At 38.1% G+C, this 23,684-nt stretch overlaps 1 protein-coding gene across 2 annotated transcripts in view; it reads left to right on the top strand.

The window, feature by feature from the left end:
• The window catches only part of ABCD3 (ATP binding cassette subfamily D member 3), a 71,586-nt gene that overhangs the window by 20,234 nt on the left and 27,668 nt on the right, over positions 1-23,684 (top strand). Inside the window, exons 2-7 of one of the 2 annotated variants that reach the window (XM_058659321.1) lie at positions 3,878-3,914; positions 9,242-9,340; positions 13,216-13,304; positions 18,321-18,390; positions 21,289-21,386; positions 21,761-21,884. In XM_058659321.1, the coding sequence (XP_058515304.1) occupies positions 3,878-3,914; positions 9,242-9,340; positions 13,216-13,304; positions 18,321-18,390; positions 21,289-21,386; positions 21,761-21,884 (517 nt within the window). Of the gene's footprint in view, positions 1-3,877; positions 3,915-9,241; positions 9,341-13,215; positions 13,305-18,320; positions 18,391-19,713; positions 19,784-21,288; positions 21,387-21,760; positions 21,885-23,684 lie in introns of both variants that reach the window. The other variant, XM_004582034.3, reaches the window with a different exon arrangement.

Below are 23,684 nucleotides of genomic sequence, written 5' to 3' on the forward strand. Positions count from 1 at the left end.
CAGGTACAAGGGAAGGACTTTAGCCATTAGGCTCTGTACCAAGGTTTAGCCAATAGGCTCTGTGTATGTGCTTGAAAGGTAGATTAACATAGATCTTTCATCTGCTGTTTCATTCCCCCAAATACCTGCAGCAGCTGGGCCTGGAGCAGGGCATGCCAGAAGCCAGGAGCTGAAGCTGTTATTGGGCTGCCCTCGGGAGCATTAGCTGGAAGCTGCATCAGAAGTGTTGTGGAACTTGATCTCAGTCTGCTGTGGAATGTGGGTGTCTCAAGTGATAGCTTAACGCCGTGTCACAACATTCACCTCTACTTATTTTTACATTGATACATTTTCCTGTTATTGTTTGAGTTTTTAAAATTAAATCTTGAATTTTAATACCTTATCAGATATATGGTTGTAAGTATTTTCTCCAGTTTTGTGGATTTTCTCCATATTGTATTGGTTCTTACCTTTGCTATAATGGAAGATTTTCTGAAACAATTTTATAATTTATGAAAATGTTTAGATATGAAGAATTGTGTAGTATAGTTAAAATTAGAAACAATAATAAACCTAAGCATTTTTTTTAAACAAGAGCATCTGGTAAAGTATCTTTTTTTGTCTAATGACCTGGTACTTTTATACCTGAATCTATTCATTCTAGAAATTTTTGGCCCTCACCTGTGAGTTGAATTATTGGAGTAGCCTGTTATGAATGTACAACACTTCTCCCCCTCCCCCTCAAGATGTTGAGATGTACCATCCAGATTCCACTTTAAAAGAAGGCCTCTTACTGTGTAGCTGTGAACAACATAGACTCCAGGTGGCTCCTTTTGCCCATCTTTAGGATCTGCCTCAACTGTAGAGAGAAGCCATTCCCCTTGACCCCTCACCCCTCCCGAGCCACTTCCTCTCTGGGACAGCATGCATTTACACGTTGAGCAAGCAGAGTTATTCCATCCCATCAGAGACCATTCTGATGGTCAGTACTTGCTTTTGTGCTTCTGTGTGGTTGGCTGAAATTCTTTTGGTCCTGTATTATAGTTTAAATTCTCCCCAGACTGCTTTCTCTGCCTTCTATTCACGGGTGTGGATCGCTCATAAATATTTTATTCCTCCAATAATACATCACTTCCGCTTCAGAGAAACTAACCTGGTGGTAGCTCCTGAATACATGGAGCTAGTTATTACAAGGAAATGCATATCAAACAAGAAATTAAAAATATGATCAAAGTTAGGCAGAGGCACAGATTGTCATGAGACTGTTTTATAATCAAGCTTGGTGGATCATGTTTAGTGAGGGTAACCTTTAGAAGTCAGAGCCACGGGTCTTTCCATTTCCTTATGTGTATTATGGGAATGACACAGTATCTTATTCTTGAGGAGACTAGCCAAGAGTTGCTAATGCAGTTAAGGAAGAATTCCCAGCAATGTGAGAGTCCAGTTCAGAAACATTTCGTAAGTCTGTTTATATCAGCTTGTTTAACTATTCATGCATCAGAGCTTTGATTAAAGGATGGAGTAGAGGTCTACTTCTCCATGGAGGATTTGTAAAATAAAGTACATGTGTATGTTTGTGTACATATGTGTGAACATCACCAAACACATAACCTGTCGTACAAAAATTGTTAAGATTCTTGTGCTGATGGGCCTGGGGCAGCTGGCTTATGGGGGCCTGTGGGTGTGGGCTTACAGGGCCAAGGGGAATAGCACTGGCAGGGCTGTGTGGGGACCTGGGGGTTTGTGTCCAGGCAGGCAGAGCAAATCTTGGGAGAGCCCCAGGTGCTTGGTCCCATGTGGGGTGCGGACGGGGGAGGGGAGAGCCCCAGATTAGCATGCTGGTCTGTTGTGCTGGTGGGCCAGACCTGGGGAACCTTGAATGGGTCTGACTCTTGAGTCTGTGGAAGAGTAACATCCTTAGCCAGTGCATGCGCCAGGAGCTTGGGACACTGGGTGGACAGAGCTCCAGACAAGCACACTACCAGCTGGGCTTAGGAAGGCTGTGTTGGGGAGCCCATGTGCTCCTGGATGCAGGGACTGTGGGTTGATTAGGGAAAGGGAGAGGGGGATATGTGGGAGGTAGGACTGCTGAAGGATTTTGTTGCAAGTGAGGAATGACTTCTGAGGGACTCCCAATGACAAGGCTACTGTACTTGCAGGTAAGTGAGGGGACTGACACCAGGCCAGGCCATTTGGAGGGGAGAGACTGAAGGACCTCTCTGGGTCAGACTGATGCATCATCCCACATGGGAGACCTGAGTTGGGTTAGTAAGCATGGAAAACCGCTGACTACCACATGTTGGCCCACAGAAAATTTAGGGCTGGGAGCCTGCCTGGCAGGGCTAGATCATAGTATCTGCCAGAGTTAGAAGAGGGAACAGGTAATGTTAGGCTGGGCCATGACACTAACCAGCATGTGAGAGAACCAGGTCCAGGGGCAGATTCTGTGGGGGATATGTGGGTTCACCCCCGTGCAATTTCTACTTGTTAGTTGTTAGGCACAATTAAACTCTTATGTGCAGCCAATTTCCCGCAGCCAAGTTTTCTTTTCACAATAAGTTTAGCACAAGCCAAAATGGCTGACACAGCAGGTACTCAAGAGATCCATTATTCCTTGGTGGCAGGATGAGGGGCTGATGGAGCAGGGGAAAGGGGCAAGATGGAGAAAGACTGGGGAGAACCAGGTGAGCCTGGAAGGTGTGGGGGGCATGGAGAATTGGTTGAGAGGGGCTGCAGGCCGGCCCCAAGGGATTGGTGACTGGATTTGTCACTGGTGATTGCAACAGGTGATTGGTAAGTAGGTGGGGATTAAGGGAGATGCCAGGAGAGATTAGGGGTGGGGTTCTCAGGTAAGATGCCATGAGTTTACATCTCATTGGTGGACGACTGGAATGACATGGATTTTACGAGCTGTGGGAAAGGGGAAGCAGACACAAAATGGCTGAGGCCTTCACAGCTGATGTTTGAGTCACTGCTCACACTGCTGGTTAGTGTAAGAGCTGGGGCTAGTAATGGGCTGAGCCAGGCATGGAACCCCTGACACTTATGAGTACTGGGCTTGGGAACAGGCTGGGCAGATTAAGGCTGCAGCACCTGCAGTTGCACCCAAGAATAATGTGTGGGGCTGGCTGGGCTGCAACATCTATCAGCTCATACAAAGGTCGGGACGGAGAGGGTGGACTATGGTGGGTATGATATCTGCTGGCACATGTGAAATCAGGTCTGTGGAACTCCTCTCTCAGGATATGATTCCTGCAGGTGAGCACAAGAACCAAGGCAAAGAGCAGACCAGACCAGACCATGCCAGGTTGTGGTACCTGCCAGCATATGTATGGGTCAGGTCTGGGTTTGAGTGGGCCAGCCTGGGCCAGTTCATAGTACCTACTATCATATCTGAGAACCAGGATGTGGCGCAGGAGTGGCTGGGTTGGGCCACAACACCAGCCAGTTCATGTTTCTGAGCTATTGAATATTGAAACCACTTGAGCAGAACCCTTAGAGCATACTCCACATAAGGGACCCTGGTATGACCCATCCCTGGGTACTGAGGCCGTTGGTAGGCTGGGTGTGACTTCTCCCCTTCTCTCCCCTTCCCCCAGATACAGGAAGAAGAAAGAAGAAAATTTGGAAACAGTGGTCTGACCCACCTTCTCCTAATCCTTGACCCTCCCCACCCTAATCAACTATGTAAACATCATAAATTTTTTAAAGTTAAAAATATAGTTAACATTGAACATTTTCTATAAATAATAGACTGGACTGTGATTATTTGATGTGTTCTCAGTATGATATGAAGAAAATATAACCCACTTGCAGAATTTAAAATTTTTTGCCATCTTAAAATAATTGTAATGTTGAAAACACTTGACAAAGTTCTCTCTTTTTTTCCCTTCTACAGTAAGAAAAGTGGGAAGCCACCATTGCAGAATCATGAGGTAAAATTTTATATCATCTGATTTTTGGACTTTCATTATTTATAATGGTATATTTTCAGAAAGATAAAAATCATAGAATTTTAGGTTTTATGGAAACTTAATCTCTCTATATTGCAGGAACACTTTTTTTTTTTTACTTTTTTTTTTTATTAATATTTAGCATTATGTGACAGTTTCATAGGCTTTGGGAATCTCCCTCCCCCTCCCCTCCCCTCCCCCCTGGTGGATTCCTCCACCTTGATGCAGCATTACAGTTCAAATTCAATCAAGATTCTTTCCTTGCAAACATATACTAAGCATGGAGTCCAGCCACTTATTGTCCAGCTGGGTTGAACAGTTTCTTGGGGAGACCATTTCTGGTCCGAAGTCAGAGCTGGTATAATATCATCACAGTCAATTAAGAGTCCCAATATAACATCAACAGCAATTTGCAATATTATGGAATTGACATGGCTTTGAGTAACCAGTATGTTAAAAAAAAAAAAAAAACCAACAAAAAACAAAAAACAAGTCCTAACCACAACCTATGATTAGCTCATTGACATCTCAATTTTAGTTTATATACAGGACCGGACCGGCTGCTATATACCTTGAAAAGGCTATAGGGTACCATTCAGCTGTCTCATGTCTATTTCATTTTAGTATTTAGCCATTTGTTGTGTTGAAGTATAATTTTGTTGATCTTGGCGGATTTTGGGATAATCTAGACTGGCTTGTAACTCTAACAAGATATTTGTCAACATTTAAGGTGCATAACATTTTTTTTTTGGGGGGGGGGTGTGCAGGAAAATCCTCAACACCATGGTGAGGAGTGACTAATCTTTGTGTCCCACCCAGCAAGGCATGAGCCAATCCACGCCAGCTCTTTCCTGTCAGATTTCAAGCTCTACTTTCTGTTGTTTGTCTATTTATTTTAGGTTTTTTTTTTTTTTTTTTTTTAGTTTGTATGATTGTTTGTTTGCTGTGAGGGGTTTTCAAAGCGATCCCGATGGTCACTGCGAGGGAGGGCGGGGGTCCAGAGGTGGAGTCAGGCTCAGACCAGAGAAAGCTTTCCTCCCTGGTCCCGAAGGACATTTATTGTTCTTCTGTGTCTGCGGACCGCTCAGGGCTTCTGGTTGTCTTTCCGATGACGTTGGTTTTTGCGCGGTAGTGTTTGGACTTCTTCCATCCACTGTGGAAGCTCCGGTTGGGGGTGGGTGACCTCAGAGTACTCGGCCTCCGAGGGCATCCAATTCCCTGTGGCCTCCTTGGCAGTTGGGGTATAGTCCTTGTTGCTCGTATTAGTAGTTTGTGGTGAAGGTCTGGGAGTCTTCATGGTTGGGATCCAAGCTTCCTCCTTACCACCTGCTCCACTCTGGAGTGCCCCTGCAGGAACACTTTTCAAACAGGAGTCATGAGAGATGTCTACTAGCATGTACTTAAATCTTTTCGTTCCGTGGATTACTGTTCTGTCAGGTTCATAATGTATGTGGATTCTTGAAAAGTCACAGAAATGCTTGTTAGGAAGATAACTATTGATGGGGGTCAAAATTTATTACACTGAAATAAACTTTTAATCCAGTTTTCCTTGAACGTTTTAAAGCACTGTCATATTAGCCGTCGGCTGTGACAAGATTAATCTTGCCTAGCTCATCAGTGGTTGATTTTATCATTGTGATTGTGATTTGTAGCAAGTTGCAACAGATCTACTCTGTCTTTTGTAACAGACTCATAATATTTGAAGATAATTTAATCTTCTGCGTGTATTTCCTTATACTAAATAGCCTTCCTTTCTTCAGATGTTTCTCATATGACATAGTTTCTGATCCTTTTCCTATTTTGTATATATTCCTCTGGACTAGTTTTGTTGTGTATGGAAGAGAGCAGATGTGTCCAGATATGATCTAACATGGAATACATCAATACTACTATATTCCTTGATGTGAATGTCACTTTGCTACTTATTTAACTGTATCATATGCATTAAGTGATGTTAATGGTAAAATATGATTTTAAGGTGCCTTTCTGATGAACAGCTTCACTGAAAGATCCCCCACATTTTATATTCTTCAGTTGAGTTTCCCTTTTGTCAAATAATAGCTTTATTGGGGCAAGTGTTTGGCACAGTGGTTAAGGTGCCAGCTGGAACTATACTGGGTTCAGATTCTGGCTCTCCGTCAAATTTACCTTCTTGCTGATCTGAATCCTGGGAAACATTGAGTGATGGTTTAAGTGCTTGGTTCCCTGCCACCCACGTGGGAGACGAAAGTTGAGCTTCTGGCTCTTGGCTTCAATCTGGCTTAGATCTAGTTTTGCAGGCGTTTGTGGGGTAGTGAACCAGTGGATGGAAAAAATCTGTGTGTTCTGAGTAAATAGAGAAAAAAATTTAAAAGGATGAAATGGTGTTACAAAAATATATATACACCTTTATTGAAGTATAATTCTTATACTGTATAATTTATCCGCTTAAGTGCATTAATAGTTATTTGGATAGTCACAGAGTTATGTTGCTCTCACCATTGTTTAATTTTAACAAATTTCATCATGTCCCCCGCAAATCCCATAGCCATTAGCGATTACTTAATGTTCTTTAATTTGGCTTCTCTTTTTTCTTCAATATTATGAAATTATCTTGTGGGCTCCCTTAATCTTTGTGGAATTTTGTCTGTTTGTTTTGGTTATGGTTTATACCTCTGTGATCATATTCAGTTGTAGTGAAATCTGGTTCTTATTTCTCCATTATGGCCACAATAATTTTATTAAAAGATTTGAAAACCCTTGATATATTTACTTTCTAAATCTTCCAACAAGAGGAAACGGCAGCCTCTCCTGTTTGTGTGACACTGCTCTTGCCTCTGGGTGCAGGCAGTTACAACAGGAAGTCCTAACCCTCCTGGAGCAGACGTATATGAAAACACTAGTATATGAAAACTAGTATATATTAGTATGTAATATACTAGTATAATATTTCCAGAAAGCAGCAGCTCAGGATAGCTTAGAACAGTTTATTTGGTGAACTCAGATTGTCTTCTGTTGATTAGTGTCTGGGTCTTCTGAAACCCTCTGCACTAGTGTTTCTTCTATGAATATCCTGGAGATTGGTATCAAAATTGTTCTTGAATTCCTACCCCCCCTTTTTTTTTGGTCAGCCCTTAAAAATAGGATGTGAGGTGTGTGTGTCCAGTTAGCTGGCTTATCTCCAGCTCTGTGATCTGTCATGCCTGATTCACATCTGAGTAACCATACCTTTGCTTCTTTCGGGTCAACTGAGTATCAGCATACCTGTAAGTTCTAGAATAGCCAGGTTCGTTTTATTCAGTTTTTATTCCTATTTATTTTTTTGTACAATTTTGTTTTAGAATAGATTTATTTGCAAGTCATATGGTATTAAAGGGATACTTTTTTTTTAAAAAAAGATCTATTTTTATTGCAAAGTCAGACATGTAGAGAGAGGAGGAGAGACAGAGAGGAGGATCCACTCCTCAAGTGACCGCAAAGGCTGGAGCTGAGCCGATCCAAACCAGGAGCCAGGAGCTCCCCCGGGTCTCTCATGCCGGTATAGGGTCCCAAGGCTTTGAGCCACCCTCGACTGCCCTCCCAGGCCACAAGCAGGGAGCTGGATGGGCAGTGGGGTTGCTGGGATTAGAACTGATGCCACCATGGGATCCCGGTGTGTTCAAGACAAGGACTTTAGCTGCTAGGCCACTGTGCTGGGCCTAAGGAGATAAATTTAGGTTAAGTTAAATGATTGGCAATAAAAAGAATATATTAGCATTCTTGATTGGCAATAAAAAGAATCCCAGCGCCAGGTACCATGGAAACCAGGAATTTTCTTTGTTTATGGAGAAACATCTGTGAGATAAACCTTTGAAAGATGCTTTCCCCACTATTAATAGGGGTCTTTTTACTTTTCCTCCTGCCACTATGGCAGAGGTCTAGGGTTTTTTCCACTTTTCCTCCTGCCACTATGGGAGAGGACTAGGGTCTCTTTTCCCCACTTTTCTTCCTGCCACTATGGCAGGGGGGTAAGGGTCCTTTCTGTCTCAGAGCCCTCTCCCGTCACTAGGACGGGAGCCTCCTTTCACAACTTTTCTAATAAATCTTGCTTTTAAAAAAAAGTATTATTACACAGATATTGCATTTGTAAAATTTACAGTAAGCATATACACAAATACGTGCAAGCATATACTAAAATAAAATCTGATAGATTGAGTATAAAATTATTAACGATTAATATCTGAGATGTAAGTGTAGGTTTCATGTTTCTGTTTATCAAAATTTAAATTTTTTTACAGTAAATATGTTACTTTTTGGGTCAAACAATTAAAAAGCAACTTTTATTGAAAATTTTTATATAATCATTCTGAATAATTATATTTTAATTGACCACAGGCTATAGATGTGATCATGATCCCATAAGACTATAATGGAGCTAAGAAATTCCCATTGCCTGGTAGTACCACCTTCATGTTTTGTAACATATTATTCACATGTTTGTGCTGATGCTGCCCGCTATATAAAAGTACAACATGGGAAATTACGTACAGTGGAACAGCTGAGACTTCAACCACTGCCCATAGGGCATGCCAGCGTCACAGGGTTTATCCCCTGTGCCACTTTAATGGCCCTACATTTCCTTGTATTTCAGAGGTAGACCGAATGAGAGAAAGATCTTCCATCTGCTAGTTTGTTCCCCAGATTCCTCTAACCACCAGAGTTGGATCAGGCCAAAGTCTGGAGACTTTGTCTCAGCTTAATGTCCAGAAGCCTTTCTGATCATCTTGTCTTTTTCCTCAGGCTCCTGGTTGGTCTCTGTAGTAGTTCATGTATTGGTTTATTGTTGCCTGTGTTTCTCCTGCTGAATGCGGACTTCGTATGAAGGAGCTCAGGGAACTATGTTAAGGTTAGGGATCAGTCTAAGAACGCAGAAATTTCCTGTAGTTGATACCAGGGAAAACTTGTTCAGGATCTTTCTTTTGAAAGTCCTTTGTTAATCAGGAAGTGGATAATAAATGATGAAAAGGCACTTGACTGTTTCTCAGCTGTCTTTGTGTCCTCTCCTATTGCTCTCCACCCTCCCATCGATGGCCCAAGTTGGCATTTCCTTGTCCTCCTGTGAGTGGGCTTTCCCCTTGGTGTTCCCCACCCACTGTCTCTTCTGCTGACAGTCTTCTGTGCATTCATATGGCTCCAGTTTTTAGATGGCATCTTATTTTTCAAAAGCATGTTTGAATAAGAGAAATACATGCAGTATATTGATTGAATTGCAACACAGTTTGTTGTTTTTATTTATTTGTTATAGCTCCCTTAAAAATAACTTTTTCCTATTTTTATTTTTTTTATTTTAGAAAGAAGGAAGAAAAGAGCGAGCTGTTGTGGACAGGGTGTTTTTATCAAGGCTCTCACGGATTCTGAAAATTATGGTTCCTAGAACATTTTGCAAAGAGGTATGTCTCATTATAATATTAACTTTCAACTTTCGAGGTTCTTGAGATCAGAGAAGTAAAAAGAATTTTGGTTATACTCTCAGTCACGTGGCTCCTATATGGGTAAAGATAACTCCCAAATTTTTGTCTTCAAATCACAATGTGTTGTACAAATACCCTTGTTCAATGCCAGTTTTTATTTTATTCTGCTGTATGTGAAATACTAAATGACTGCTGGGCAGCTATGCTAAATGGTTAAACACTGCTAGTAACTATTGAATTTAAGAAGATGAAGTTTTTCATTTTATTTATGTTTAAGAAGTCACATTAATAAGGGATATATTAAAACTTGCTTCTTCACATTTGGTCAGGTAGGTTTTTAAGTTATCTAAAGTGATCCCTGAAATTAAGAATTTTTAGAAAGTAAGCTAGTTTTAAAATAAGTACTGTTCTTTCCTTTGCTCTGTTTTCAAGATTGTTATTACTTGGCAAATATTTTTTTTTAAAGATTTATTAATTTTATTACAAAGTCAGATATACAGAGACGAGGAGAGACAGAGAGGAAGATCCTCCATCCGATGATTCACTCCCCAAGTGAGCCACAACGGCCGGTGCGCGCCGATCCAAAGCCGGGAACCTGGAACCTCTTCCGGGTCTCCCATGTGGGTGCAGGGCCCCAATGCATTGGGCCGTCCTCGACTGCCTTCCCAGGCCACAAGCAGGGAGCTGGATGGGAAGTGGAGCTGCTCGGATTAGAACCGGCGCCCATATGGGCTCCCTGCGCGTTCAAGGCGAGGACTTTAGCCGCTAGACCGCACCGCCAGGCCCGGCAAATATTTTTAATGCTTATTAGAACAATGATGTGTTCTTTTGTAGTCACTTCAGCATTCTGTCTTTTATATAACCAGAGGGTTTTTTTGGGTTCTGACTGCTCCTCCCCTTGCCTCTTCTTTTTGTCTCTTCGGATCTGGTCATTTTTCTTTTTTTTCCTAACTGGGTATAATGTAGTTAGTCTTACTTCCAAGCTCTGCTTTTGCTCTTCTGGCAAACCTATCTTCTTTAAACCTAAAACCTGGTGGTAGCAAGAAAAAGGATAAGATACATAGCAGCAATCGGTTCCTGAGAGAACAACTTTCCTGCATCACGCTAGACTTGCTCTGCTCATCCTGTGTGTTAGAGAAACTCTAAAAAAATAATAGAACAACATCTTTTTTTTTCTAACTAGATGGAGGTAATGCATGCTCCTCAAAGTGGAGTTTAAAAATGCAGATAGATATTTTTCTGTTCTTAGGGCCTGTTAATCTCGTACTCATTTTGGAGTGTGCTCTTCTTGTTTGTGAGCATGTGTTTTGATCAAAATAGGATCACTCTGACACTTGATATCTACTCCCTTTCATGTCTTAAATACTCTTCCCCAGCATCCTTATTTGAATAGATTTAGCCTCTGCTTTTCCATTCCTGCTGTTTTCACTGTATCTTACCTGGATGATTGTGATCTCTGATCTTCTTGCTTTCTATTTGCTAATTCTCTAAACTAATTAAAAGTACTTGGTGTCTTGAATGGTGAGACACAAACTGACTTTGCTCTTTTTTTTTCTAGTACTATTTGTTTAGTAGATTGTTTACTGTTTTGTCATTGAAGTTTATGCTATCATATACAGCATTGTGTCTGAAAACTTGTCCCTGTTCCCAACAAAAACAGATATGTTGAAAAACAGTGGAATGATTTTTATCTTACTTGTGAAGGTTCCTTGAGACTCTTCAGGCATAATTATTGTCTTTTTAACTTCTATAATCTCTCTTTGAAGAAACCTGGTTGAAAATACAAACTTCTCTGGAAAGATACATTTATGATCCAATCACTTAGCAACTTAATTCTGATATTAAAGTTGTAGACATTCACTGTGAGTGAAGTGAATGTGAAACATTGACTAGTTCCCTGGGAATTTAGTTCAAGAAGCAGTTTAGTCATAGAAGCAATAGAAAACAGGAGGGATAGAATGATTAACTAAATGGTATGGGAAATAGAGAAATGAAAATAAAATCTAAGATAATATGGAAGGACTGCCTGAATCTTTGCCGTCCTTGAGTTGCTGATGCATGTAAGGCGTTTTAGAACTGTCAACATGGAAATTTTGTTAGATTTTGCTTAAGTGAGACAAGTAAAGTTGGTACTTGTTTAAGTGGAAAATTAAGCCAAAAATATAAAAAGAATGAACAGTAAACTTTCTGTATCTAATATTTTATAATGCAGTGATAAATTTAGGATGGCGACAGTATCTGAATTAAAAGTTGGCATTGCTAGACAGCATATATTGGAGTGAACTTTTTTTGTTGGCAGCTGAATACCTAACCCCAGGATGGTGGGGTCAGGCAAGAAGGCTCCTTTCTTGCCACCTCAGTGGCAAGCCTTGGGCTGAGGGACAGGTGCGACCACTCAGCTGCCTAGGCTCTTTGACATTGTCTTAGGCCTTTTCATTTAGGACCTCTTCTGTCTTTCATTTGAAGGATTATATTTCTAGTAGTTTCACTTAAAAAAAAATTAAGTTTTTTCTTTTCTTTTAAGATTCATTTATTTTTATTGGAAAGGCAAATATACAGAGAGGAGGAGAAACAGAAAAGATCTTCTGTCTGCTGATTCACTCCCCAAGTGGCCGCAACAGCCAGAGCTGGGCCGAGCTGAAGCCAGGAACCTGGAGCCTCCTTTTTGGGTCTCCTTCACAATTGCAGGGTCCCAAGGCATTGGGCTGTGCTCTACTGCTTTCCCAGGCCACTGGGGCTGCCGGGACACGAACTGCGCCCATATGGGATTCTGGTGCATGCAAGGCGTGGACTTTAGCCACTAGGCTACCAGGCCAGGCCCAGTTTTTCTTTTTCTTTTAAAGGGTGTAAGAAATAGATGCTGTTACCTTTCATTCAGTAACTTTGAAACTGCCTGTATTAGCCAATAAATGTTCCCTCTCACCCAGATTTTAGTTTCTGTGTTACTATAATTCTTCCTGTTCCAGTTTAAGGTTGTCTTAGAGTGTGTGTGTTTGTCTTGGGAGGAGAAAGGACGCAGCAGGTTTTGCAAATACTCAGGTACCAAATTTTATCACCCCACGCTTCTGCTGTCCCTTTCGTAGTTCATTTTCCACAGTAGTGTTTCAGTAACACTCTGTAAACATCACTTCAACTAGTTTGCTCTTCCTAGAAGGTTGAAATAAGTTTATATTGTCTTAGCTTTGCTGTATATTCAGCCCTGTAATATTGAGGATTTTAAAGCATTTTTCCCTCTAAATCCTTCACTGTTTTTGTTTATGAGTAATCTCATTTGATTTATTAAATATTTCTAATGCCATAGCCATAGTTTATTCTGAACCTTCCTATCCCAGTATTTTTCATATAAAGTTATACAAATGTGTTTACCTAAATTTGTCTGTTTCCTTTTAAAGTGAGTGAATCTTGTTTTTGTAAACAAACTGAAAACTAAGACACTCATTAGGACTCTTCTAATGAATCACCCAAATTTATTCTACCTGTGTAAAGTGTAATCTTCAGTAGATATCATTTTTCTTTGCTTGTGTTACACATTAAACAATCAGTGCACCGTGGTTGAGGTCATCAGAGTTGTTCTCCTTGCTTCTACTGTTGACTAGTTAGTGAGGGGGATGTCCTGTGACTTCCTAGGACTCACATTGTGGACAAGAAAGATTAATTGATATGTAAGGCCTTTCCCATTTATATTATAGTTTAAAGCTCCATTTGAACTATGTTTAAATGTTATCTGTGAGTAGAATGTGGTCAAATTGCATTAAAGCTAGAATAAAACTTTGAATTTGGAAATAAAAAGTGTTTACTCAGTTAGTGTGTCTTTTAATTTTCTAAAATGCATTTATTTACCTGGTTTATTTTAGACAGGTTATTTGATACTTATTGCTATTATGCTGGTGTCTCGAACCTATTGTGATGTTTGGATGATTCAAAATGGGACACTCATTGAAAGGTAATTGTCCGTTCACGTATGTATGCAATACTGATTTGTCTCATATTTAAGCACTATCTTTGTAAGTAAGAAACAGTTTACAAGTTAGGTAAAAGTATTTAATTCAAGTCATGGGTTAGTTCATTTGCTCTCTGTGTGCCAGATACTGTGTGATAGAGGCCATAGCATCATGTATCAGTGAAGTGGGAAATCTGCTGTACCGAGCCTTGCTGAGCTAACAGCTTGTAGACTGGTAGAGACCAGTAAAGCAGAAAATCTAAATGTAATCCTGTAATTGGAGTTTTAAAACCACCAAGTTGGATACCTAAAATTAATGAGATAATTTTGTGGAAAAAAAATCAAAACATTTCAGGGAGTCACCTTGAGCATACTTATTACAAAGAAAGATAATTTGTAGACATTTGCTTTTGGTTTGTGTTTTCTGTATTTCAACATTATTTTTCTGCATATTATAATATTAGTCACTACGATGATTAGTTCAGAATAAATTGCTTTGAATTAAGAATTTTTGAAAATGAATTGGGGTATCTGGTTATTATAACTATTTACCATTTATCTAGTAATAAAGAATTTATTCTTCATGATGCCAATTTAAATATCAGTGTAAGCATTTTTCCTATAATGAAATGTTTTTTTTGTTATGTAGTATTTTGTCAGAAAACTTTAAAATACTTAGTCTAGGATAATTTTTGAATGACAGTACTTAAAATTTTATATGCTGCTGAATTTTGAAATAGAGGTTTTTTTCTCTTAGATCTTTGATTTACTTCTAAGAGAATTTATAGAAAGAGGAAGAATGCTATATGCCCAAGTTTCCAGACTCATTTCTCTAGTAGAATAAAGAGGTTTATCTACATAGCATTAAAAAGTTATACACATAATGCTGAATATGGGTGAATTTTATAGGCTGTTGGACTCAGTGCGTCTTCCTGATTACCTGTGGTAGCCTCATGGTTTTATTTGACAGAGTGTTATCAGAATACAACTTAAAAAGTGATACATGAATATAGCTTATTGTCAAAGAGTCCTCCTACAAATTATAAAACATCACTCCTTCCACTCACAGCTGTCATTACATGGAGTCAGTTGGTGTCTGTGGTCTCTGTTTCCTCATTTATATTTGCATTTCAGGGTAACCCACTTGTTTTATTGTGTCCGGATGTCTTCAGTGTTAGTGTGTGTGTGCATTTCCTGGTGTGGGTGGGGAGAATCAGCTCTTTTACACTCCTACTCACACCATGCTCCTAAATTTATGTTTTTGTTAATTATGAATTTTTGTCCATAATTTTGGCTATCATTTTCAGCTGAGCTGTGTGGCTTACTTTTTGGTAGCTCCTTTTTTAAATAAAGCTTTTTGTTCTTCCTGGCGTTAGTTATGGATTTTTGGTAATGTGCTGTAATTCAGCTCAAGTTTTTTGAGAGTACTGTACATCTTTCTAATGTTGTGATGTGGTCAGACTTGCCAGGTGATCTGTCAGCATTTTCACCCTCATTCCCTTGTATCTTGTAGTTTCCCATCTTTTTGCTCTAATCATGGCTTAATGAATAACAGATTTGAAATGTTTTGTCAATAATTGAGGAATTTGTTTCATCTTTTCTCCAATTTTCTGAATCTTTTTTTCCCCTCTTTCATATTTTACCTACTCATTTTTGCAAATGCAGTCTTTTTCTGAAAAAGTGCTAGAGAAATTTCTGACATCTTGTAGACATAAAATGTCTTATTCTGCTCTCACATTTGGTTGATAATTTAGCAGTGTTTATGCATTGCTGGTTAGAAGACTCTCTCCCTCAGAATTTTGAAGGTATCGCTGTAGTGTTTGTGTTCCCAGCTGTAGATGTTTGAGATCACTTGGAGAGTTTTAGGACCTGGACCCACTCCTGCAGATTCAACTTGAATTCCAAACTTTCATTCCATTTCTCTCTCTCTCTCTCTCTCTCTCTCTCTCTTTTTGGTTTATCTGTGATGTATAAGTGGTGTATGAAAGTTTTAGTGCACATTCTAATGTGAAAATTTTTTCTCATTTTAGTCTTAGTAAATGCACCTTTTAAAAAAAATTTATTTTATTTTTATTGGAAAGGCAGATTTACAGATGAATCAGATGAATACAGAATGAATACAGATGAATCAGGGAGAAAGATCTCCACAAATGCTAGAGCTGAGCCTGTCTGAAACCAGAAGGTTCTTATTGGTCTCCCACGCGGGTGCAGGGTCCCAAGGCTTGTGGCCTTCCTGTACTGCTTTCCCAGGCCACAAGCAGGGAGCTGGATGGGAGGTGGAACAGCTGCGACATGAACCAGTGCCCATATGGGCTCCTGGTGCTTACAGGGGAGGATTAGCCAGTTGAGCCATGGTGCCAGGCCCTAAATGGACCATTTAATATGTTAATCCATTCTTCATTCTGAGGTGTGTTCTGTTTTAAACCAGTTTTTGTCTCCATTTTTTTTTCTGGAATTTTAGTTATTTGAGTGTTGGAATATCACATCTTGATCATCTGAATACCTTTAATTCTTCACTGTTTTCATTTCTAATGTTTTATGCTGTTTTCTACGAAGTTTGTATTATTTAATGAATTTTTACTGTTATAGTTTTATTTTCTTGTATGTGGATATGTATTTTTGAAGCATTCTTTGAAATATGTGTAATTTTGAAGCTGTTTGTTCTTAAAAGAATGTCTCCTGCATTGTTTCTGTTCCCTTCATGATCCTTTTTAAAAAATTTTTAATGATTCTGATGTGTGTTATTTGTGTAGAGACTTTATTCAAGTAATCTGTGACTCTCAGATGTTAGTGCATGTTTAAAAATGAAAGTCTTAAAAATGGGGAGCAAGATTTGAGGACTTGCTGCTTACATAGTTTCCACTGAAGGATGTCTGTCAGGGGAGTTGGGCCTTGTGAGTATTTGTTCCTACTGGGAAACATCAGCGCAGCTCAAGAAGTTAAACATGAAATGTTTGTTCATTCCTGATAGTCCATCGGCTTCGTCGGGACAGTCTTTATTGCCATGTTCTGTGTTTTTTTTTTTTTAAGATTTATGTATTTTTATTGCAAAGTCACATTTGCAGAGAGAAGGAGAGACAGATAGCTCTGATTCACTCCCCAAGTGGCTGCAACAGCTGGAGCTGAGCCAGTCTGAAGTCAGGAGGCAGAGCTTCTCCACATCTCCCGTGGGTCCCAAGGCTTTGAGCTACCCTTGACTGCTTTTCCAAGCCACAAGCAGGGAGCTGGATGGGAAGTAGAGCATCCAGGGCATAAACTGGTGCCCATTTGGGATCCCAGCACGTGCAAGGCGAAGATTTAGCCACTAGGTTTATCATGCTGGGCCCCGCCAAGTTCTGTTTTTATGAACAGCGTGCACAAGTAAAATTCAGTGTTTTTATAGAGACACATTTATACCCTTTTACATTACTATAAAATTATATATTTTTCTTTTAACTATTTATGGCTTTAAATATTGCATCAGCAAAATAGTTTCCTCTACTACAGTATTGCTAAGTGTCTTGATATGTTTACCATAATTATATTATTAGATGTTTGTCATCTGTTAATCACATGCTACATATAAACTGTATAGTTACAGTTTAGAAGAGAAAATTGATTTCCTTTAAAAGTTTTTTTTGCTTTTAGTCATGCTTTGTGTTTTTGTACTTTTGTAATCTAGAATAATAATATTAGATTTTTCTTAAAAATCTATTTATTTGAAAGAGTAACAGAGAGGGAGAGACAGAGATTCTCCAACTGCTGGTTCATTCCCCAGATGCTTGCGGTGGCCAGGACTGGACTAAGCTGAGGCTGGGGGTCTGGAGCTTCTTCTGGGTTTCCCATGTTGCTGACAGATGTCCAAATAATTGAGCCAGCTTCTGCCACTTTTCCTAGGCCATTAGGAGGGAGCTGGATCATAAATGGAGTAGGAAGGATGCAACTTGGCATCCACATGGGATGCTGGCATTGCAGGTGGTTGCTTTATGCACTGTGCCACAATGAGGACCCCTAATACTAAGTTTTCTAAACTAGAGATTTCCAAGTTTAATCAAATAGGTGCTACTTTTTATTTTCCTAAAGACTTAGCCTGGAAATAATGCATATTCAAGGATATTTGTCGCATCAATATTTTTTTTAACATTTGTCATATCAATTTAATTGGTAATAATGGACATGAGGAAAGTTACTACAAAGTATGAGTCCGCTTTTAATTCTACTTGATGAATGAGCCTATTGGGTACTAGTTTTAAAATGTAATTATGAGATTAAATGCTTTCAATTTTTTGTTGAAATTTCTAAGATAGTCTTTGAGAAATTAGTTCAGTACGTTTTAAATTTACAGAGAAGTTACAAGAATATTGCCAGGAACTTCCTCATACTGTTAAGCACATACACTGATTATGAAACAGCCATTTTAAAGTAATCAACATTCTCCTTAGTAAACATTTTTGAGCTCTTGCTGCCTGATTCAATATTTGGTCAAACATTAATATTCAATAATTTTGATCAAATTAAAAGTTTAAAAATATTGTGAGGTTATAATGTAGAAAATTTTATTTGAAAAGTTAACACATTTCTCTAGTTCCCTGTTGACGTTATATTGCAGATTGACTTATTATCTTTTCCTTTTTTGCCTCTTAAGGCAGATCTAGATGCATGTATTTCTGCTAAGAAGATTCATTTTTGCTAAAGGCTTCGAGAGACCTGCTATAGGCTTTAATGTACTTCACTTTAATATCCTTTTCATATTTTAGGGTTGTTAGTATTAGTGAATGACTTTCTAGTATTGGTAAATTTGAATTGAAATTATATATTTATTTAAAGTAGAAATTGTAGTAATTCCATGATATGAAAGATAATCCTTCATAATCTAATATTGGATTAAATAAAAAAGATATGGGTAGCCCATTTGGCTGCCCATAACATTTTAAAATACACAGATCGTCTTCAGGGAAGATCCTTACGTGTTTTGGAACTAGTCATTAGGACTACTGTAAAGTTATTTTTTTGTTAATAATTATTATTGTTCTTTTGCAGTGGAATAATAAGCAGAAATAAGGCTTTATTCCAGAAACCATTTTTTAAATTTATAGCTGCTACTCCAATGGTAAACCATTGTTGAATGATGGCATGTCCTTTACCAACATTTTGTGATCTTGTGTGTTTCACAGCTTGGGCAACACTAAAACACTCTGGTTTGATGTATAATTGTATAATTTGGTTCAAACAATTTTAACTTACACCTCAAGTTTTTGTACTGTCTTCATTGCTTAATGTGTCTATAGTCTTACTGCTATAAACAACATTTTTGTCTGATTTTATTTTTGCTTTCCTTCAGTTGAAAAAAATTTTGAACTTCTTTTTTTTGGCTTTTTAGGGATTATATCAAAATTTGACTTAATTTTTCCACTACCCAAAGTAATACTAAAGTATGTGCTACAGAATAGTAGGTTTAATATAGATTTAATTGTAGATTTGTTACATGCTGTATCCTTTAGGAAGTCACAGTGCATTTATCTTACTGTATAAGCTTTGAGCAGGTTTTTCTAAAGACACTGGTTAGCATTAACTCATGGTTTCCCAATTTTATTTATTTATTCCTGTATAAAAAGGAAATTATATCTCTCATTTACCTAGTAGTCACTTGTTAATGAGGAGATAGATTTGGATAATTTAGTTCAGAGTTTCTCAAAATATATTTAATTGTATTTGGGAATATTAAGACATATTATTTGAAAAAAAGAGTTCTGTGAATTAAGTAAATTACATTTCTTCTGTAAAAGATAGACATATCTTATGCCCTGAGATCCGTTGGCTTCCAAGTGTTACCCTTATTTTACATTTCTAATGTGTATTTCAAAAATAGGAACTATGTAAACCCTTCTGATGTAGTTGAAGGTTGTTGGAGGTCTGAAGCTCTGCCCACCCTCTGAGGCTCTAGGGAACCAAGCTGAGCTGCGCTGGTCTCTGATCACGCCGCCCTGAGAGGGTGGAGCTGCACTGTCAGCAGCTGGTCTTGTTTCTGGCTGCTTTTGCTGTTCAGTGGCAGAATTGTAATAGTTATAATGTAGAGCTTGCAACCTCAAGTGAAATAATTATTTTTGAACCTTTATTTTAGAAAGTTGTTGATCTCTCCCTGGTTAATCTGTCTAATGTGAATCAGAACGTTAAAATACTGAAGAGCAAGCAATTGCTGCTTTATTTTACCCATAGTCACCAGTTCCTGGGATTTTTATTTCTGTCTTTTAAATGTTTTTAAATGACAACATTTTTGGAAGTCAGCATAACTTTTGTAAGAAAATGTTCCTTCACGTGTTTTTTCTTAGTGACTCTTGAGTTTCCAGAAGTAAGTTGAGAGCTTTTCAGTTGTTTTCTTTGTGCTGTGTTTTGCTTCTTTTGCAACTAATGCACTGCATGTGGTGGTTTGCAGTGGTATCATTGGTCGTAGCAGGAAAGAATTCAAGAGATACTTATTCAACTTCATCGCTGTCATGCCTCTTGTAAGTTTAATTCTTTAAAAATCTTGCTTAAGTAGTGAAAATTTGTGTCCTTGTTAAAATCTTTAAGTTGTCTTGCTTAAGTTCTTTAAAAATGTGTGACATTTCATTCCTATGTTGAGCTTAGGCTTAATAATTTATAGCATAATTTTTCAATATAAACCTTTGTGCTGCTTAGAGAAATTAAAAGGAATTGTGTACTAATTATATAAATTTTATTCCTAGTTATGTACATAATTTATTTTTTAATTGTCAGGCCCAACTTTATCCAGTTTTTAGCATATCCTGTTAGCTGGCAACAGCACCTGTCTTCCGGGTGTGACAGAAAGATGTTTCTAGGTATTCCCAAACTAGGACGCATCCTGGTTGAGAACTGTTGGTTTAGGCCATAGATAATGATATTAACTTGAAATGACTAAATAAAGTTTAAATTAGAGTTTATGATCTGACCCTATTTAAAATTGATGTTTTAGGCTTTGTTCTTATTTTTTACTTTATTGGTATGATTGAGAATGTAATGTTGTAAATGGGGAATGGGGAGGGAAAGGAGGAGTTTGATTTTAAAATTCTGTAAAATTAAAACTGGAATTACAATGTAGTAAAGTTTTAGTGTGAGCATGTGTGGTTTTTAGACTTTTAAAATAACTGATATAGATTTAGCAGAAGACAAGTTTTGTACAATGACTACTTGAGAAAATTTTCTTGTGAGTTTGAAATGTGAATGTGAGTTTGGAACTGTGCAAGGATTTATTAATGTAGCAATCTGAAAAATAACATTTTTTTCGGTGTAAAACTTAAAATTTAAGAAAAGTTTGTTAATCTTTTAAAGATTGATTTTATTTACTTGGAAGGGAGATTGACAGTGAGATAGAGAGATGGATTGTCCATATACTGCTTTAGCACCCAAATGTCTCAGTAGCCAAGGCTGAGTGAGGCTGAAGCCAGGAACCTGGAACTCCAACCAGTCTCTCCTCTGGGTAGCAGAGGTCCAGATACTTGGGCCATCCTCCACTGCATTCCCAGGTGCATTAATAGGAAGCTGGGCCAGAAGCGGAGCAGCTGGGATTCAAACTAGAATTCCAGTGTGAGATTTTGTGTCCTGAGCTGTATTTTAATATGCTACGCATATTACACAAGCCTGCTTAAACTATGTTTTTAGTAAATGTAACTTCAGTGTTTATACAATTCCGTATCTCAGTTTGTGGTCTTGATGAAAAGAAACAGATGATATAAAGATAAATAACTCCCCAAAGCAGATCTTTGTATTAGATAAAAATGTGACAAATTTATATACAAAATTTACAGGGTGCAACTGATAATTAGAATTCAGTTTAATGTAAGATTATTAAAGCCAGTTGCACTTGAGTTGGCCTGTTTTCTCAGCATCAGTATAAATGCTAAGTAAAACATCTGAATCATTTAAGTTTGGACTGTCAGTTACAAAAATCATAGGACTTGAGGACACAGTGAATGACAGAGAAATAACCAATATTTGCTTGCTTTTTTAGATCTCTTTGGTTAATAACTTCTTAAAGTATGGATTAAATGAACTCAAACTATGCTTTCGAGTACGACTCACTAAATACCTCTATGAGGAGTATCTCCAGTAAGTGATAAACCTGTTTTTATATTAAAATACTTAAATTGAATCATAATATTTGTGATCCTGAGGTATAGTTGTGTTTTTTTCTTTAACATATAAAAGCCTGTTCCTAGCCTGCTCCTAAGCTTAGAAGCATCTGGGGAATGAGTTACCTGGAATCTGGTTCTCTTCATCTTTCTCTGGACTTGCTTCCTGTAAAAGTTAAAAAAAAAAAAAAAAAAAAAAAACAAGAAAGAAAAAAAAAAAGAGGGCCAGTTTTCAGTCTGTCTGGCTCTAAACTTTTTCTCTTGTATTAAATGAGGTAGAATAATAAAAGTTATTTTGCTTTGCTTTAAAAATCATTTTTTTTAAAGTCATGTTTTTAACTGCTATTTTAGAGCTTTCACATATTACAAAATGGGAAATCTGGACAACAGAATAGCTAATCCAGACCAGCTGCTCACACAGGATGTTGAAAAATTTTGTAACAGTGTAGTTGACCTATATTCAAATCTTAGTAAGGTAAGTTTTTTTTAAATTATTTGTTTAATTTGTTGGTCTTTGGTTTTAAGAAAAAGTCTTTAGAATTGGATGGAGACGTCGTAGCATATAAATATTTAATGTTTTTATAAGAACATTGGAGTTATTGTGATAGCTTTAATTGTATTTAATGTTAATGTTATTTTTCTATGGTGCTTTGGCCAGGAACTGACAGGTGTCTTGCAAAGACTTTGTAAGAATTTAAAGGCTAGAATTTTCAGGCTGAAAAGACGTTTGAATTTTCATTTCTTCACCTGTGTATTTCTAGCATTTGTTACAGATTGTCAGTTTGTGTTTCTAGTTCCACATCCATAACAATAGTAGAACTGAATCTCTAATAGAGCAAAAAAGTTTTATAAGAAGTTAATTGGCTTCAGTTTTCTAGAATTTTTTATTTATTTAAAAGGGGAAGAGCAAGAGATAGATAGTCACTGGTTCATTCACTCCTGAAATTCCCGTAACTGCCGGAGCGGGGCCAGGCCAAAGCCCGGAGCAGGAACTGAGTTTCCCAAGTAGATAGATGGTAGTTACCCAACTAATTGAGTCATAACCTGCTTCCCTCCAGTCTGTGGTAACAGGAAGCTGAATTCTGATGCAGAGCTGGGACTGGAACCCAGGCACATTGATGATGGGACTTGGTGTCACAAGTGGTGTCTTATCTGTTCCTCCAAACGCCCATCCATTTAGTTTTCTAATTACTGTTTTCTCCTTCACAGAGTGTTGTCAAAGCCCTTAACTTAGATAGGCCCTAACTAACTTTTTTCTTCTTTGTGTTAATTTCTTTAGTCTCACCACCCTTACAGCTTTTACTGTGTCTTCTTATTAAGACTTCTTTTTTGTCATGACCTCCTGCACTGACTAGGGTCTCCTCCCCTTTTCATCTGATAGGGTCGTCATTCGGTCACAGCTGGTCCAGATATCCATTCTTGCGGCAAAAATATATATATATAAGGGGCTGAGTTAAGACTTGGAGCACTCCTGCTTCCGCCATGTTGATAGAGAGGATAAGCAGTTCTTAGAAAAATTGGATAATCCACACTAGCTTCCCACCCTGTGCACAGGCCACTGCTAAGATAGTTTTTCACTTTGTGAAGATCTTTGCCCTTTATTGAGTTATCCAGAACTTTTTGCTGATTCCCAATTTTTGGAAATTCTGACAGTGACATCATTTGAAGGTGGGCAGGGGAGTACATGAAAGTGTTTATATAAGTTGTTAGATAATGTTTTATTTATTTATTTATTTATTTATTTATTTATTTGAAAGGCAGAGCCACAGAGATGGTAAGGTTTTTGCTTCAGCTGGTTGACTGACCAAAGCCAGCAGTCAGGGCCTCAAGTGCTTGAGCCATCACCTACTGCCTTTCCAGAATATTCACTAACAGGAAGCCAGAGTGAGAAGTGGACCAAGCTTTCCTTGAATGCAGGGATTCCTGTTTGGAATGCTGGCATCCCTAGTGGTATAGATCAATTTTGTAGTCAAAACATTATGCATTTTTTCCCATTGCGGTTCTAATCAAGTTTATATTTCAGCTTTTTATGTCTGTGCTAGTGAAGATGGTCATCAAATTAATCGTAGTGGTTGTGTGTGTTACAATGTGTTGTTTTAAACATCTACTTGTGTGACTTAAATTATGAGTCATTGTATTTGTCAGCAACTCAAATGTAGCTGAGTTTTTAACTATCTCTGCTTTTTAGTAATTTATAGGGGAAAGAAAAGATAGATGCTATTACAAGTCCAGTAATAAACCAAGCCATCTATTCTAGTAATAATATTGATATCTG

The sequence above is a fragment of the Ochotona princeps genome, chromosome 2 (genome assembly GCF_030435755.1).
Source record: "Ochotona princeps isolate mOchPri1 chromosome 2, mOchPri1.hap1, whole genome shotgun sequence".
In the NCBI taxonomy this organism is placed as follows: Eukaryota; Metazoa; Chordata; class Mammalia; order Lagomorpha; family Ochotonidae; genus Ochotona; species Ochotona princeps.